The sequence below is a fragment of the Rousettus aegyptiacus genome, unplaced genomic scaffold, assembly GCF_014176215.1.
Source record: "Rousettus aegyptiacus isolate mRouAeg1 unplaced genomic scaffold, mRouAeg1.p scaffold_m13_p_17, whole genome shotgun sequence".
Classification (NCBI taxonomy): Eukaryota; Metazoa; Chordata; class Mammalia; order Chiroptera; family Pteropodidae; genus Rousettus; species Rousettus aegyptiacus.
The window spans coordinates 29,813,454-29,828,720 of record NW_023416292.1 but is presented as its reverse complement, the minus strand read 5'-3'; the positions used below and the strand labels follow the sequence as shown (position 1 = coordinate 29,828,720).

At 42.7% G+C, this 15,267-nt stretch overlaps 1 protein-coding gene across 1 annotated transcript in view; it reads right to left on the bottom strand.

Moving 5' to 3' along the window:
* The window catches only part of SPAG17 (sperm associated antigen 17), a 128,992-nt gene extending 114,595 nt beyond the window's left edge, over nucleotides 1-14,397 (bottom strand). The window contains exon 1 of the mRNA XM_036235029.1: nucleotides 14,265-14,397. Within this exon, the coding sequence (XP_036090922.1) occupies nucleotides 14,265-14,351 (87 nt within the window). The 5' untranslated portion in view covers nucleotides 14,352-14,397. The remainder of the gene's footprint in view (nucleotides 1-14,264) is intronic.
* Nucleotides 14,398-15,267: the final 870 nt, after the last annotated feature.

Genomic DNA, 15,267 nt, shown 5'->3' with positions numbered 1-15,267 from the left:
TGCTATAATTGTATTTGTTAAAAAGGAATCCTAACTGTAAAATAAATTGGAAGTATAGTTTTTAAAAAAGGGGACGCATTGTTATACAATTAATGAGAACAATACAAACATCCGGGGTGTGCAGTCATTATTTAACTCCTTTCACTGCCTTTACTAAACAAGTTCTCATTACAGACATTTCTCCAATTATAGGTTCCTCACTGGACTATACTTTAGTCCCCCCTTATCTGTGGGCGACACATTTCAAAACTCTCAGTAGATGCCTGAAACTGCGGATAGTACCAAGTCCCGCATATAGGATACGCTTTCCCTCCACACGCATGCCTACAATAAAGTTTAATTTATAAATTAGGTATGGTAAGAGATTAACAACAAACACTAATAATAAAATAGAACAATTATAACAATATACTGTGATACGAGTTATGTGCATGGCCTTGGGTCATTATTAAGTCAAACGAGGGCTACTCAAACACAAGCACTGAGATACCGAGACAGTCGATCTGAGGCTAAACGGCCACTCACCGGCGGGCAGGGAACACGGCGTGGAGACACTGGACAAAGGGGTGGTTTACATGCCACAGGGTGGAGTGGGACAGCGCGATTCCATCGTGCTACCCGGAATGGTGCCCGATTTAAAATTCACGAGTTGTTTATTTCTGGATTTTTTTTTTTTTTTTTTAATATTTTTGGACTGTGGTTGACTGCGGGTAACTGAAACCACGGAAAGGAAAACCACGGATAAGGGGGATCGCTGTAGTTTAACATATTATCATCATGCTTTTATAAGTCCTCATTATTTGGGAACCGGTTCACATGGTTGTCACATTTTCTTAACTAGACTATAAGCTCTTTAGGTCAGAAATCATGTTTTATATACTTTTGCACCTTATGGTGCCCAGTAATGAATGGGAAAAAAGCAGGGTTCTCTATACATAAACATCTGTTGATAGATTATTTTATTTTATTTTTTTTTATTAGTTTCAAGCATACAGTACATTTGGTTAGACATTTATATAGCTTATAAAACGATCTCCCTAATTGCGCTTTCTCTCCTCTGGCTCCCCACCTAGCCATTACATTAATGCTAACTGCATCCCCTATGGTGTTGATGGATATCTTAAAGCAACAGAGAATATGCCTGGATACGGGATTTGATCCTGGGAACCACAAAGCACTAGGATTGTAGCGTATCAGAAAACTGAGGCGTACGCAGTCCACAGACTGTACCTGATCTAATACGATTCATACCGTGGGCCAGTAACAAGAGCTTGGGGAGTCAGGCCCTGCAGCCACTCCTCTGCTAAGTCAAGTTTCCCGGGAGTGACTCGGACAAGCAGCCAGATGCTAGGCGCGTAGGAGGGGGCAGCTCCTCCAGATCGTAGCAAGAGGCCGAAGCTCATGTACTCACATGCTCGACTAGAAAACCTTCCTCCCAGCTCTTTCTTTCTTCCCACTTTCTCCCTTTTTCCATCAAGATGGACCCTGACGGCCGGCTTCCTCCTCCTGTCCACCTACTCCCTCTATGCTGCAAATTCTATGATTCTCTTTCAAGGTGACTCTGAAATTCTTAGAACATCAAGGTGGGGTGGGGAGACAAGGGGACATAGCGCAGCCACGCATGGAATCAGCGGTCAGGCCAGGATCTAGGAGAGGTCCGCAGTCTAAACCCGAGGCCACCTCCTACAGCAAAGCCGCCGCCCGCCCACCCTCCACCTCTGACCCCTGTCCAGGAGTGTGCCGGAACCACTGCTCCCAGCAGGCCCTGCCTCCGCTCAGCGAGGTTACGCCGAGAACCTGAAATTTGCCACTGACGGAGTATTCCGACTAGGGCGATGGCGAATGCTACAAAGTAGAGCTTCCCCGGCAGAGCAGGTTATTCGTAATTTACCAGCGCGCTGGGGCCCCGTCCCAGGAAGGCCTGTGTGCCTACGACTGACTTAGAGATGAAAAGGCCAAGGCTGTCTCTGAAAAAATACTGAGGGCAAAGCAGATTCTCGCCATCTACTGCACCCCCAATACACATTGCGTAGCAGTGAGCTATGTGCACTGATAAGTGTCTGCTGATGCTGTTGCAGGTGTGACCCAGCCTCAGGCACCATCCTTCAAAACGGGCTCTATTCAAAGCAAGTGACAAGGTAAGAACGGAGAGGCCACCGTGGGAGGCACAGGGCCAACCTGCTCCAGTCAATTTGTAAAATAATATTCTCTTTGATAACAATAAACTTGTTAACTGATATATTTCTAAAATATTTCAAGTTCTTGAAAGAGAGGCAAAAATTATGAACACAGGAAGTTAAAAATTCTACAGGTATATAATTTTCAGAGCTTTGGGAGAAAATGTGAGGGTGGCAGGAAGGATCTTTAAGTCATTTTGCACCTGGTGTAGGTCTGTCAGCGACATCAGCCACTCACCAATGGTGAAGAAGGCATTCGTCAGAGCCCAGTAAGAAGTGCAGAGGCTGACTGAGGAGACGGACTCTGAGGCAGCCATGCAGAGGACTGGCAGAGGACTGGGCACCAGGTTAATTTTCATTAGAGATGGGGGCCTGCTAACTTGGCTTAAAAATAAAAGAGTGTGGATCAAGATGTTTGGTATTTGGATTGCAAATATTAATCTGGTTAATTTTATGGATACAGACCTAAAATACATATGTCAGCGCTAGTTCTTAAAAACGAAAGCAAAGTGATTGACGTTTATTTTTGATAGAGAGCTTTAGTGCACCCCTCTCTCCAGATAAGGTGGGCTCCCTGGCCTGTTGCTATATTCTGGCCTCCCCGGAACCTCAGACAGGCCTTTCCAGAATCTACCATCCCCTTCTCCTGGGTAGAAAAAAGTTTACACACATCACTTCCTACTCAGCTCAGGGCCTTAATAGTTGATTGTGGTAACTGGATAAATAAACATACCTCAAAGGCTTTAGTGAAGTAAAAACTAAAAACTTTTAAAAGTATTTTTTTTTTTTCTCCAAGCTATCTGCGTTTTTGAAAAGGAATCGCAGTGACTCCTGGACTAACCCAAAAGGGATGCCCAGCTAACGGGGTATTTTAGCCAGTGGGCTGGGCCAGTGGGAAAGGCTTCCCTAGAATCAAACCACCTAGACAACTTCCTACCTTAACCATGTGCCTGGCATGGAGCAGCAGTCAATAAATGTTTCTTGAACTTAGCAGCCAAAACCACACACTAAAGAGAGTTTTTACACAGGCTCAGTATGGGAGTGCCGTCTAAGTATGTGGCGTTTTATCGGCTGCACTCGGTGCTGTGGAAGGAACCACGTCTCTGAATCACCGAGCACTTCGACTAAAGAAAGAGTGTGGTCCCTCGATGCTTAGACAACACTTCAATGTCTTACATTCACTGATGAGGATTCAGCAGTCCAGAAGCATCTTTACTACACGTGCACACACTACCTGGCTATTTTTCCTCGTCTTCATAAATATTAAATGTGATCGCTAGTGAAAATTATTGACATTCTGATGTAAAGATACAGTGCTCTGTAGTAATATCAAATTTTGCCTCTGCAGTTTCTTAGGTAAATGACCTTGAATCTATCTTTATGACTCCGTTTTCTCATTTATAAAAATGTATCTAATAATAAAACTTTCCAAAGGCTGTTGCAAGGCTCTAATGAACAAATAAACCTAGAGTCATTTTGTAAATTGGAAGCTCCATGCAAAGGTAACATATTAATATATGCAAAGGAAATATTCCAATTTCCCTTAGAAAGTTCTGCAAAATGAGCTAAAAGAGATTACTTCTGTAATTTTGAATTTGTATATGTCCCAAGGATCTTCCTTGGGCAGTTTAGACTCTGAGCTTAGGCTGTTTGATTATTTTTCTTTCGTTTTTCGGAGTCCTTGGCCCATCCCACCAATCTAGCACATGAGCCTAATTCGGTTTTGCTCCATGCATCGGAGAGTTTTAAGACAGCTATTAAAACACCACATGGAAAAGCTTTGCAGGGAATTCTACTCCACAGAGAAACCACAGAAACCGCTACACACCTTAACTATCTCCCCACCCCCAAGAGTTGGTTAAATTATGGCTCCATTATGTTAGCACAATCCAACCAGTTTTACTGCTTGGAGCAAAATCTGAGGTCCAAAATGAACTTCAGAACATAAAAAGTAAGGCAAACCTCAAAAGGAAACAAGCTTCTTTGGGTTTTCAAACAAATATTACATATCAGAAGCATTCTTCTAACCAAAGAGACCAAGCAAAGCTAAGAGGAGTCCTGCTAATTGCTCCTCAAAAGTAAAATTAGAATCAGGGACTCACCCAAAGAAAGGAGAGCTCTTTTCATCATCAGATGTTAAAGGGTACATGCTTTCATCAACTCCTTCTTCAAACTAAGACCCTCCTGTGCCCACCATGAGTCCTTTAATATTATCTCTTTAGTTACCCTATTGTATCCCTTCCCTTCCCTTCCCTTCCCTTCCCTTCCCTTCCCTTCCCTTCCCTTCCCCCTTCCCCTTCCCCTTCCCCTTCCCCTTTTCGTTTCCCTTCCCTTTTCCCCCTACCTTTCTCTCCCTAATTTAAGTGTCGTCTATCCGCTAAGCACTGTGGTGCAGTCTATGGATGTGTAGAGCCTTGGCATCAGGCCTACCCAGAGGAAACACAACGACCAACTCATATTCAACTCATATTCAGCCACGCGTCCCCATAGCTGCTACTTCGCTAATTATGTCTCGTGGACGACTCGTTTTATTGAAGTTCACGCAAGTGTCTTCACTTATCACTTGTTCACTACAAGGGCACTGATCAAGTTTAATTTCTACATACATCTGGATGGAGTGCAGAATACCCGAGAATACTTCTGACTCCCCAAAATTCAATAAAGTGTCCAAGAAATGCCAATATTTTGGTAACCAAATTATATCCTCCGTAAGTCTCTAATATCTGGAAGCAGAACAAAAATTCTTTGTCTGAAAACCTATTCTCATTTTTAGGTCTAAAACTATGGTCTCCAAGTTAGGATGCAGAAAGAACAGGCATCCCAGGACGGCCGTGGGGCCCTGGCAGGACTTCTAGATCCCCGGGATTGAATAGTGTCCGTGGGGAACGGTGGGTCTACCTGAACCCTACCTGGGAGGCCTCACAAGCTCTGAGGGTGCATCTAGAGCAAGCGGCGTGGTTGGGGGGGCGGGGTTCGTGTCCTCCTCCCTCAACTCGACGAAGGAGGAGCACTTGGACTCAGCAGCACTCATTAAATTACTATGATTAAATGTCTATGATGTAACAAATAATAAAGGATACACAAAAATGACTAAGGGAGGTTGACAGTAAGCCAACAATGCTTATACTTCAAAATAAGTTCCTCAAAAGGCATTGTCCTGTGCTGGTGACCTAGCGCCAGTTGCTCTGACTGGCCCATCAAGGGAGTTAGGATACGAGGCTCTCCAGGGCTGGTTCTGTGCAGCGACCCTGACTTTTCCAGGAGCAGTTCCAGGAGAGCAAGAGGTCGTGGGCACCTGTCTCTGAGTGAGAAAGCTGGGATAAGACCCTCAAATCGACAAGTAGAGCATAAAAAAAGCATTGATCGAAACCCATCAGTGCTAGCGGGAGGGCACATTGGAGTCGTTGGCGGGTGTCTGAGGCAGTTCCTGAGATCTTTTCCCTGGCACGTTTGTAAACTCTTTCAGATTTCTTTTCAACTGTCGGCGTTTCAGGGACGGGTTTCTTGGGAGGCAGAAGGAAGGTGAGGTGGGGAAGGGGGGAAGGTGTCATGCAGCTAGGGGAGGAACTGCGCACGTTGTCGAAAGCAATTAGAAGGCGGCCAGTAGCCTTAGCAAGAGCAGTTCCGTTGGCGTGAAACCACTTCCTGCTCATTCCTTCGCCCCTGCAGTCCTGCACACCCTCGTGACTCACATATCTCCTCTACAATATGAACCTCGTTTAAGGACCATGCGACGAAATATTCCAAGTTAATGATTATGATAAATTTTAAGCCCTGGATGGTTATGGTTATTAATTTTCTCCAGTTACCATAGTACATGGAGTCTATTTATTGGTTACATCAGGGCAGTAATTCATTATAATTATTCTTCTCCTATTGATTCCCTAACATAGTCCTTACAATAGCTCTTTCAATGGTCCAGTGAAAAGAGTACTGGATTTAGTACAGAAAACCTGATTATTGGTCCTGATTCCAACCACATGGTCTTAGAAAAACACTCAAGTTCCTCAGAACCTGGATCTTAACAAAAAATACAGCAGAGAGTCACTCATTCATTCAACCAATATTTACCGAGGAGTTACTATGCGCCAATCATTAAAATGGGCATTAGAAATAGGATGCATAGGCATAAGGCATAATCGCCACCCTTAGACAGCATCAGCTGGGGAAGGAAATACACAAAGGTGAAAACAGACTGTAAGTACACGCATTTTATAGCTGTAAAGCCTAAAATCCATGACCGGTGGGACCGGTGGTAGGGGTGCATGGGCAAGCTGTTCTCCATGTTTTTTTACAGTGTATAATTTTTTAAAAAGGCAGAAAATTAGCACTTGTCAATTTTTCATGATGGCGCAAATGTGCTACCCTTTGTGCTTTTCTGCATTTAAAAAAGTACTGGAAAAAAGTCTCTGCTCTCGAAAGCCCCAAGTCTAGTAGGGGAAACAGACGGACCAATGGTCGTGATGTAAAGTGACAGGCAGTTTTCTAGACTGCATCGCTCCCTGGGTCTTAGGCGAAGCCGCTGGGGAGATGCCACTTGGATAAGTGGAAGGAATCCTTCGTCTGTGTCTCCTGCTCGTGCCTTTCCGTCTACACGGCGGCCCCCACCCGCCTCAGAGGAGCAAGGCCTTCTTGCTTTAATTTCCTCCGCTTTTCACACTTTCGTCTCACCACACCCTTCGCCCGTCTCTAGAGCTTGCTCCATTTGGGGGCTGAGGACGGGATTCCAACCCTTCTTCTTTTGTGCTAGAGTAATTGACCCACTTTTCTTCAACCTCTTTAACAACTTTCTTCCTTCAATTCTCCTGTCTTTCTCTCCAGTTTTCAATCCCCTCCTCCTCTTTCCCCTCTATCTTATTTCAAGCACACATAGCTATCCTCACTGAACCCCAGCCTCGCCACTACTTCTCACCGCTGGATGAAGGCAGAAAGAAGGAAGGTTAGACAGCTGTTGATGTTAGAAATTATGAGAAGTGCAAAAGGGACTAAAATGGGTAGGATAATAGGAACTGCTGACCACTGTGCGCTTGTCACTATTCGGTGCTGCAGCCATGAGCAAGAGAATTAAAAACAACTTTTTGCTACCTTCCAGGAATGTAGAGATATAGTAGATGATGTTAAAGATATCAATCACTGCAGGATTTTAGGAAGGAAAAAGTCATGGAGGGACAGGATGGTGTGACTTGAGCTCCTTTCTGGCATATACAGGGAGACATTTTAATGAGAAGGAGTTGAATGGAGGCAGCGAGATCTTCAGGCCAGGGAACTGCATGGGGATAGTCAGTGTGTGCCTGGGGCACCACGGAGTCCATTCAAGTGCAATAGAGGGAGATAAATACAGATGGATGGGCGGGAAAAGGCCAAATTAGGCAGGGCTGTGAAAGCCAGGCAGAACATCTTGGATTTTGTCTGTGGGTCACTGGGAGCTGATGATGGTGCCTATAGCTACAGCTGAAACGTGGTCAACGTTCACTGTTTCCTGACTAACATTTTCCTTAGATGTTGCCAAACTTATTGGCAACATTTACATTTTACTTATATTTAATATTTTTCATTTGTAATAAAAATGATCACATATAACATCTAGGTAGATATTTTGACATGCTAATTCTCTGTGGTTCCAAATTCATTCAAATAATACACTTTTGTCAAAAAAGAGACATTATAATGTGAGGTTATGAAAAGTCCATTTCCCTCTTAACATTCTTCCTCGCAACTCAGTTGTTTTCATTGGCTTTTATTAAAACAACCTTTGTGTGAACTGGCAATTTGTTTTGTAAATATCAATGAAAGCATATTTCAGAAAATATAGTAATAAAAACCAACCCAATTTCAGAAATATGCTTGCTGCCAGACATCAGTCTTCAGCTTATATTATAAGTATTTCCAGTAAGTCTTAAATACACATTAATATGAGAAATGGCTTACTGTTTAAGATCAAAAAAGCTGAAAAATCCTTCACTGCCTCAAAAATTGCTCAAGTAGTATCCAATAAAATGTATTTCCCTTTTTGATAAACTACATTTGTAATGGTTTAAGCACTTCAATTTAATTGAACATTTTCCCCCATGAAAACCTACTTAGGCTCAGTTTGTTATCATTCTAGTATCTACTACATACCTTATAATTTTGTTTATTTAAGAGATTTGGGATATTAACATTTCGGCAGTATCCACCTTGAACCTTCATCCAATTTCCAAACCTTTATAAGAATTGTGAGTTTTGTTCAAGGACACCAGGGTAACTCTATTGCTGTTTTTCATTGTGCACAACTCAGCTATTATCATGGAGCTACATCTAATAACAGAAAAGTATTATTTATTAACCGAAGTATAGTAGGGAAAGACTGGTAACTGTTTTAAAGAACTTTCACTTGAATGCCTCCTGGCTGGCAGACGAACTATCTCTGAGAAGTGAAATGGTATCTGTACAGTCCTTTTCAGGGCACTGTCATGATCAACCTCTGTATCTGCTGTGATGTGCTTTTTTACATAAATGTTTCCTGCCCCTTCCTATTCTCTCAGAAAACATCTCCTTAGTCTAGTAACTGTCCTGGTTTCCACACTATGGATTTCTTCATATATCAAGATAAATCAGTGGATTAGTTTTGTATATAGTTTCAGTGTGGTACCATGTGCCTAGAACTGTGCTAGTGATTATGGTGTACATATAAGGAGTATAAGATCATGATTTTGCTGTGAAGTAGCTCACATTATACTTGTGCCCTACAAAACATGAAATGATAGCAAATAATTCCAGGCATTCTCCCAATGAAGTACTAAGTTGCAAGATAAAGCCTAGAGCTGAGGTAAGGGAAGATAAAAGAGGGTCTGGGCTGTTAGGAAAATTGGCTGTAAGGTATGTTTTATGAAGGCCTCAAAATGTGGGTAGAACAGGGAGAGGGAAAGGGGAAGTTCATCAAGCAAGGAGACTAACATGAATGAAAGAGCAGGATGGAGGGGAGGAACTCATTCACTAAAGGATTATTAGATGCCAGGTGCTATAGAAATGTTTAAGAAATGAAATAAATATCATCTAATCTTTGCAGCAAGTCTATAAGGTGGATATTATTATCTCTAGCTAATAAAGGGAGAATAAGGCTCAGAAAAAGTAAAAAAGTAGCTCTGGGTCACTCATCATACATTTCAACATCAGATTCAGTATCTAAGTCCACCTGGCCCCAGAACTGGACTTTCTGCAGCAGCTCACTGCCTCCCGCATGTGTCTATGCTGCAGTGAGGAGACTGCCCGCAGCAGTTCGATTTAATGGTTACGTGGGGCCACGGAGAATGTCTAGGAAAGAGAAGTTGGCCATAGGTTTGAAACGCAAGAATAGATAATTCTATAGTGAGTAGAAGTAATGGGCTCTTGCAACATTTCATGCAGTCCTGGGCTAGAATGAAGGCATGGGAACGGAGAAGAGATCCAAGTGAGAAAACTTTAAAGGAAAAATCGAGAGGACTGAGAGGCAGACTGAGTAACAAGACTAATGACTCATAGGTGAGCTTCAGTTTCTGTGAAAATTAGAGTGCCATTGACAGAATGTGGAAAGTTGAGAGGGAGAGGTGGTCCAAGGCTTTGATGAGCCAAGTTTTGGCAGGCACGGCCAGAGAAAGTGCAGTCTACTTCCAGGTAGCAGAGTAAGTCACTTTTTGGAACTATTTCTGGAGAGAGGAAAATAATTTTTTCCTAATCAAGACACTCAATATTTCTATTTGTCTAACTTAAATAATCTCAGAAAAAAATCCAAAGAGTTGAATATAAAAATAAAATGCTACCTCCTGGCTCTCTTCTAAATATCTATGAGTCAGAGGATGAAAGACATAAGGAGAAAGTCTAGTTTCAGGTAAAATGAGCATACCTCCATATTTACTTACTGGTTTTAGGCAACACTTTGATTTTGAACTTAAGTTCTAATCAAACAACTATTCAACACATATTCTTCAAATAACTTATTCTTCTCTCACAATACCTACCTTCATAGCACTGTTTTGGGGTTTGAGATAAGACTAGCAATGTCATTTGAGCCTCTATATGTCAGGCGCTGGCACTATATCAGTGAGCAAGATAAATCCCTCCCCTCCCGAAGGATTATAAAGTTTTGTTTTAAATTATAAGGTTTATATAAAATGCCATAATTACCAGATCATAACTTAATAGTTCTGTTAAGGAGGAAGGAAGGACTAGTGAGAAAATCTACAATCTGGTCCCTCGTGTACTAAGTCATCACGTGTCTTTGGATCAGACCTTGAAACGTCTGGATCCTCAGTTTTACAGAGGAGGCAGGTGGGCCCCGGAACTCTGGAGTGCTTTACCTCCGAGGGGGTACCGTAAAGGACAGCACTACCACGTGCATCAGTTTAGTCTTTGATGCAAATATCATTACCTATTTGAAAAAGGGGAGACATACATTGAGAATGAAAAAATAGAAATTGGAAGCAAGACTTCATGCATCTCACTAAGTTCCTCAATAAATTATAGTAGCTTTTTCCAATATTTTAAAATATGTAGATATTTTTAAAAAGAAGAATTAAAGGCTTAAATACGAAGTGTCCAGACCCTTAAGTTGGGGATTAGGGACCTGAAATCATCATTACAAAATATAATTAGTGAATTGGAATAGTGAGGCCGGCGGGGCTAAGGGGTGTGTGGTTGCCATTAACTTTTTTTTCTGTTTTTTTTCTCTTTTTTCTTTTTATGTGTATACGTGTGTGTGTGTGTGTGTGTGTGTGTGTGTGTGTGTGTGTGTGTGTTTTCTGAGCTGGGTCACAGTAAACAAATGTAATAATTGTTATGCCAATAGTTGGTCTCACAAGTTATGGCTACCTGTTTGTTACACATAAGATTAACCTTTAAATGAAAAACAAAGGAAAAGAAATAAGCATCCTCAGATAATCTGAAAATGTAAAAATGTATAACAATTAAAATTAGTAAAATCCCAAACCAATCTCCACCTGTATTATATCTAAATCAACCTAAACAAACTTTTGGAGGATCCTGCAATTCTGAAGAAGATATCTGGGAACAAAAATCCATACCTTAAAGGAAAAAAAAGTTTTGTATCTGGTATCTGGCTTCTAAATATCCTCTATGCTGTTTACCTTAGTTTCTTTAATAAAAATTAAATAAATAAAAATATCCTCGATGCTGGTATCATGCTGTCACTTAAAATAAATAACATTGTAAGATCTTTTTCTCCCCATGTTGACATAAAAGTTCTTACCATAACACAAAATCCCAATTAAAACATACTGCTCAGTCATTTTGAAGCCATGTGACATTACTTAGAGACAGGCCTTAGGCAATATGTAAGCTTCTCGAGGGAATAGCTACGCTGTTTGAACAATTCCAAAAATTTTTAAATTGTCACGTACAAAGCTTCTAGTAATCTCCCCCTTCCCAGCATTGCCTGCCATATATCAGGCCTGGAAGAAAAGAAAAAGTAAGAACTAATTACAAAATCTCAGACCATGGTAACGTCAGCAAGATGGCAGACCAGGAAGCTCTAGGCCTTCTGTCCCCAACGGAAACATCAGAAAAATAACTGCAGACTGACTAAAATAACTATAGGAACTTTGAAACAAGTCAAAGGTCTAAAGCAACCAAGACAACACCAACCCCAAAAAGGTACATTCAATATGCTCTGAAAATTTGTGATATTTTTACTCTTCCTTGCCTCACCCATTATCCATTCAACGAAGAAAGAATGTTCTTTTCAACAACTGGTGCTGGGAAAACTGATATTCACATGCAGAAATAAAGTTGAACCCTTACCTCACACCATATACAAAAATTAACTCAAAACATACCAAAAATCTAAATGTAAGACATAAAACTGAAAAACTCTTAGAAGGAAACATAAGGAAAGAGCTTCATGACATTGGGTTTGGCGATGATTTCTTAGATATGACACCAAATGCACTAAAAAATTGACAACTATTCTAACCTGAGAGGACAGACCAACACAGTGAGAAAAGGTAAATTAACTAAAACTAAATTGGGAACTTATTTATTCTCTTTGAAGTCTAGTATTGCTCAGCATGAGCATGAGTTCAAAACTACTTTTGGTTTGGATTACTTAATCAGTTAATTCTAAACACTGGCTTATGAAAGATTGGGAGGTAGACCTCCCTCTCTTTCACCCCCAACACACACACATACACAGTAGCACACACACACTCACCCACACGTACTGGAGCACAAATTTGCATATGAGTAGCAACTGTATGGAAAGAAACTCTGGGAATTAAAGCAATAACATTTTTTGAGCACCCACTATGTGCAGAGCACTTTGCTAAGCCCTAAGAATAAGGAATTCACACATCGACAGTCACTGTAATCCAAACTCAGTCTGTTACACTGGTGGTTAGGGCACATCTCTGGGCAGTGGACTGCTGGGTTAATCTGGAAATTTTCCTCTTGGATCCAACACGAAACCAAAATGAGAAAAAAATAGGAGAGGAGGTGGAGGGCAGTTGTCCTCCTCCTGCAATAAAAAACCATGTCTTCCAACAAACTGAAGAAGTTTGCTCTTGGTAGTTGAAAGTACATACTACTTGGAGTTCGAATTCTTTCTATTAATATATAAGATTTATTGAAATTATATTGTTTGAGCAGGAGCAAGAAAGCTGAATATTATTTCAGGTTTTCAAGCCATAAGGAAAAATAGTGCCTTTAGGTTTTCCATTCAACCAGGAAAATTACAGCTTCATATTTGCAACACTAAAGCTAATGCAATGTCAGCACCTCTGTCAGACTCCGTTGTTCAGCAGTTTATAACTCAAGCAGAGACGTTCGCTCCAAGCCCAGACTTGGCCTACACGATCTCAAAGAAAATGGAGAAAAAATTCTTTTGGCTAGCACTGATTTATAAAAGCAAAAGAGAGGGTGCTTTTACGGAGTGTTTGGAAAACATCTTTGAGAATTTGAGAATATGACAGGGGATTACTGAGTTGACATCCTTCATTCCTAAAGTTCTAGAAAAAATCAAAAGTTACATGATGTCATGTCAGCATCAGTGGTATCTTAACTACCTTCACGCAATTCTTCATCAAGTAGAATTCCATATCAGACAGAATTACTGTCCATAGAGAAAAACAATTATAGTGGGAAATAAGGACAAGCAGGTAGAAATTTCTTATGAGGGTGTTCTCACCCCTGGTGTTTCGCTGTATTTTTCCTTTAAGTGTTAACTCTCTAGCACACTGTATGCACACATACAAAAATTTCTTTTTCCAGTTTTTAAAGTACATTAGAATGGAAGAGTGGAATTCCTCAAATCAACCTTCCTCCTTCCAAAAGTTGTCGGGGGCTTAGATACAACTGTATGTTGAAGGCGTGACTGGGCTGCCCAACTCACTAGACGTGAGTAGGGTGAGGAGCTAGTCGGTCCTGGGATGCGGAGCAGTGCGAAGTCACCGTGGCAGGTGCATTACAGATTGCCCGGTGCCTCTGTGGCATCCTGCGCTCGAGTCCAGCTGCCAGCCCCTCAGCACTCAGACCTCCTACTGCGGTACCTTCAAAATATGTTAAAACTTTGATTTGGTATCGATGTGGTATCAAGAAATTACATAAGAAAGTCATCCTTTCCTGCCTGCAGAAGGCTCACTTGTATTAAATACCTTGTTATCTTAAGCTCTGTTCTCAGCCAGCATTTACTGAAACCTTTCTCTGGGCCAGGCTACAGGTAATTTCGAAGGGATTTCTATCCTCCAGGAGAATCAGGAGGAAGGGAACAGTTCACACAGACAACTCCGGGACGGCTTCACTGAAAAGGATGGCGACGTGGCAGAAGGCTACCTTCTCTCTTCCCCACAACGCATCTTCCAACCATTTGAAATCGCACTGGATCGCCCCTCTCCGTTCCCCGCCCGTCTTTATCCTCCCAACGCTCCCTCTCTCAAGCACTCTCTGGGTCGTTTTGCGAGTGGAATGACCAGGCCCTGGCCCGAGGGACCAAAGACAGTTTTAGGAGGGGGCACCGGTTGCGTCTGGGAGGGAGGACGAGCCTGGCGGCGTGGCCTGCGAAGTCCGGCCAGGCTCTGGCACTGCCGGGGACAGGGAGGACTTACGGGGCTCCAGGCTCACCTGATTGAAGTGTGCAGCGATAAGTGACGGTTCCCATATTTTAGAACTGGTGCCTGCTGTCCCGCCTTTCTCCTTCTTGGGTGCCATGCAAAGGACGGGCGGAGCATTGGCCTCTAAACTGGGCTCAGGCCCAGACCGAGCGTCCCCGGTGCCATGGTAACCGAAGCCACGCCCATTTCCTGGCCGAATTCGGCTTCCCTCCCCCAAACCTGTTCTCAATCCTCTGGTCAACTGCTTTCGTCGCCAGAGCGACCGAGTTTCCCAGAAAGCTGTAACTCCGGGGCGGGACTCCCAGGCCCTGGTTAAACCCTAGGGTTTTGCAGCTGAACTGTGTTCGTGGAGAGGATGAGGCCGCCTCAAGCTGCTCGGGCTACTTTCTTTACTCACTTGGGCCCCTCCGCTTCCTCCTGGAGCTTTTCTGGTCCAAGGCAATTGTCTACAAACGCTAAACCCCTGGAACCCTGTCCACCACTTCACCATGATTTCTTCCAACCTGGGTATTGGCAAATGGAGAACTGACCCCTCAGGAGACGGCCCATGACGTTTTCTCATCCGCTCTCATGTGCCTCAAACGCTTCCCATGGTCCATTCACTCCTCCACGAGATGCTTTACATAACTGTAGACGGGGGTTCTCTGCCTAATCAGACCCAGTTGTTTTAAACTGTATTGTGCCGACAAGTAGAGTCTTTCCCTGCTTTTCCCATGCAGCCTGCACCAATACCTAAAACATCCCAGAGAGATCCGCCAAATAGTAATGAAGCATCATTACTGCTACTACTAATGCCTATCACAGCCCTTGTTCTTGAGCCCTGGTTATATTCCGTACATAGTTACCTCGCTTAACTCTTGCAACAACCTCCCCTTAAGTCCCACATAGCATGCGTGATGGCTGCAGGATCGGAATCCAGAATTGCCCACGGAGCCCCAAATCTAGTGCGTGTCACGTCTACACTACTACCCGCCGCCGTTTCCGGCCTGCCAGAATGAGAGCTGCCACCTCTC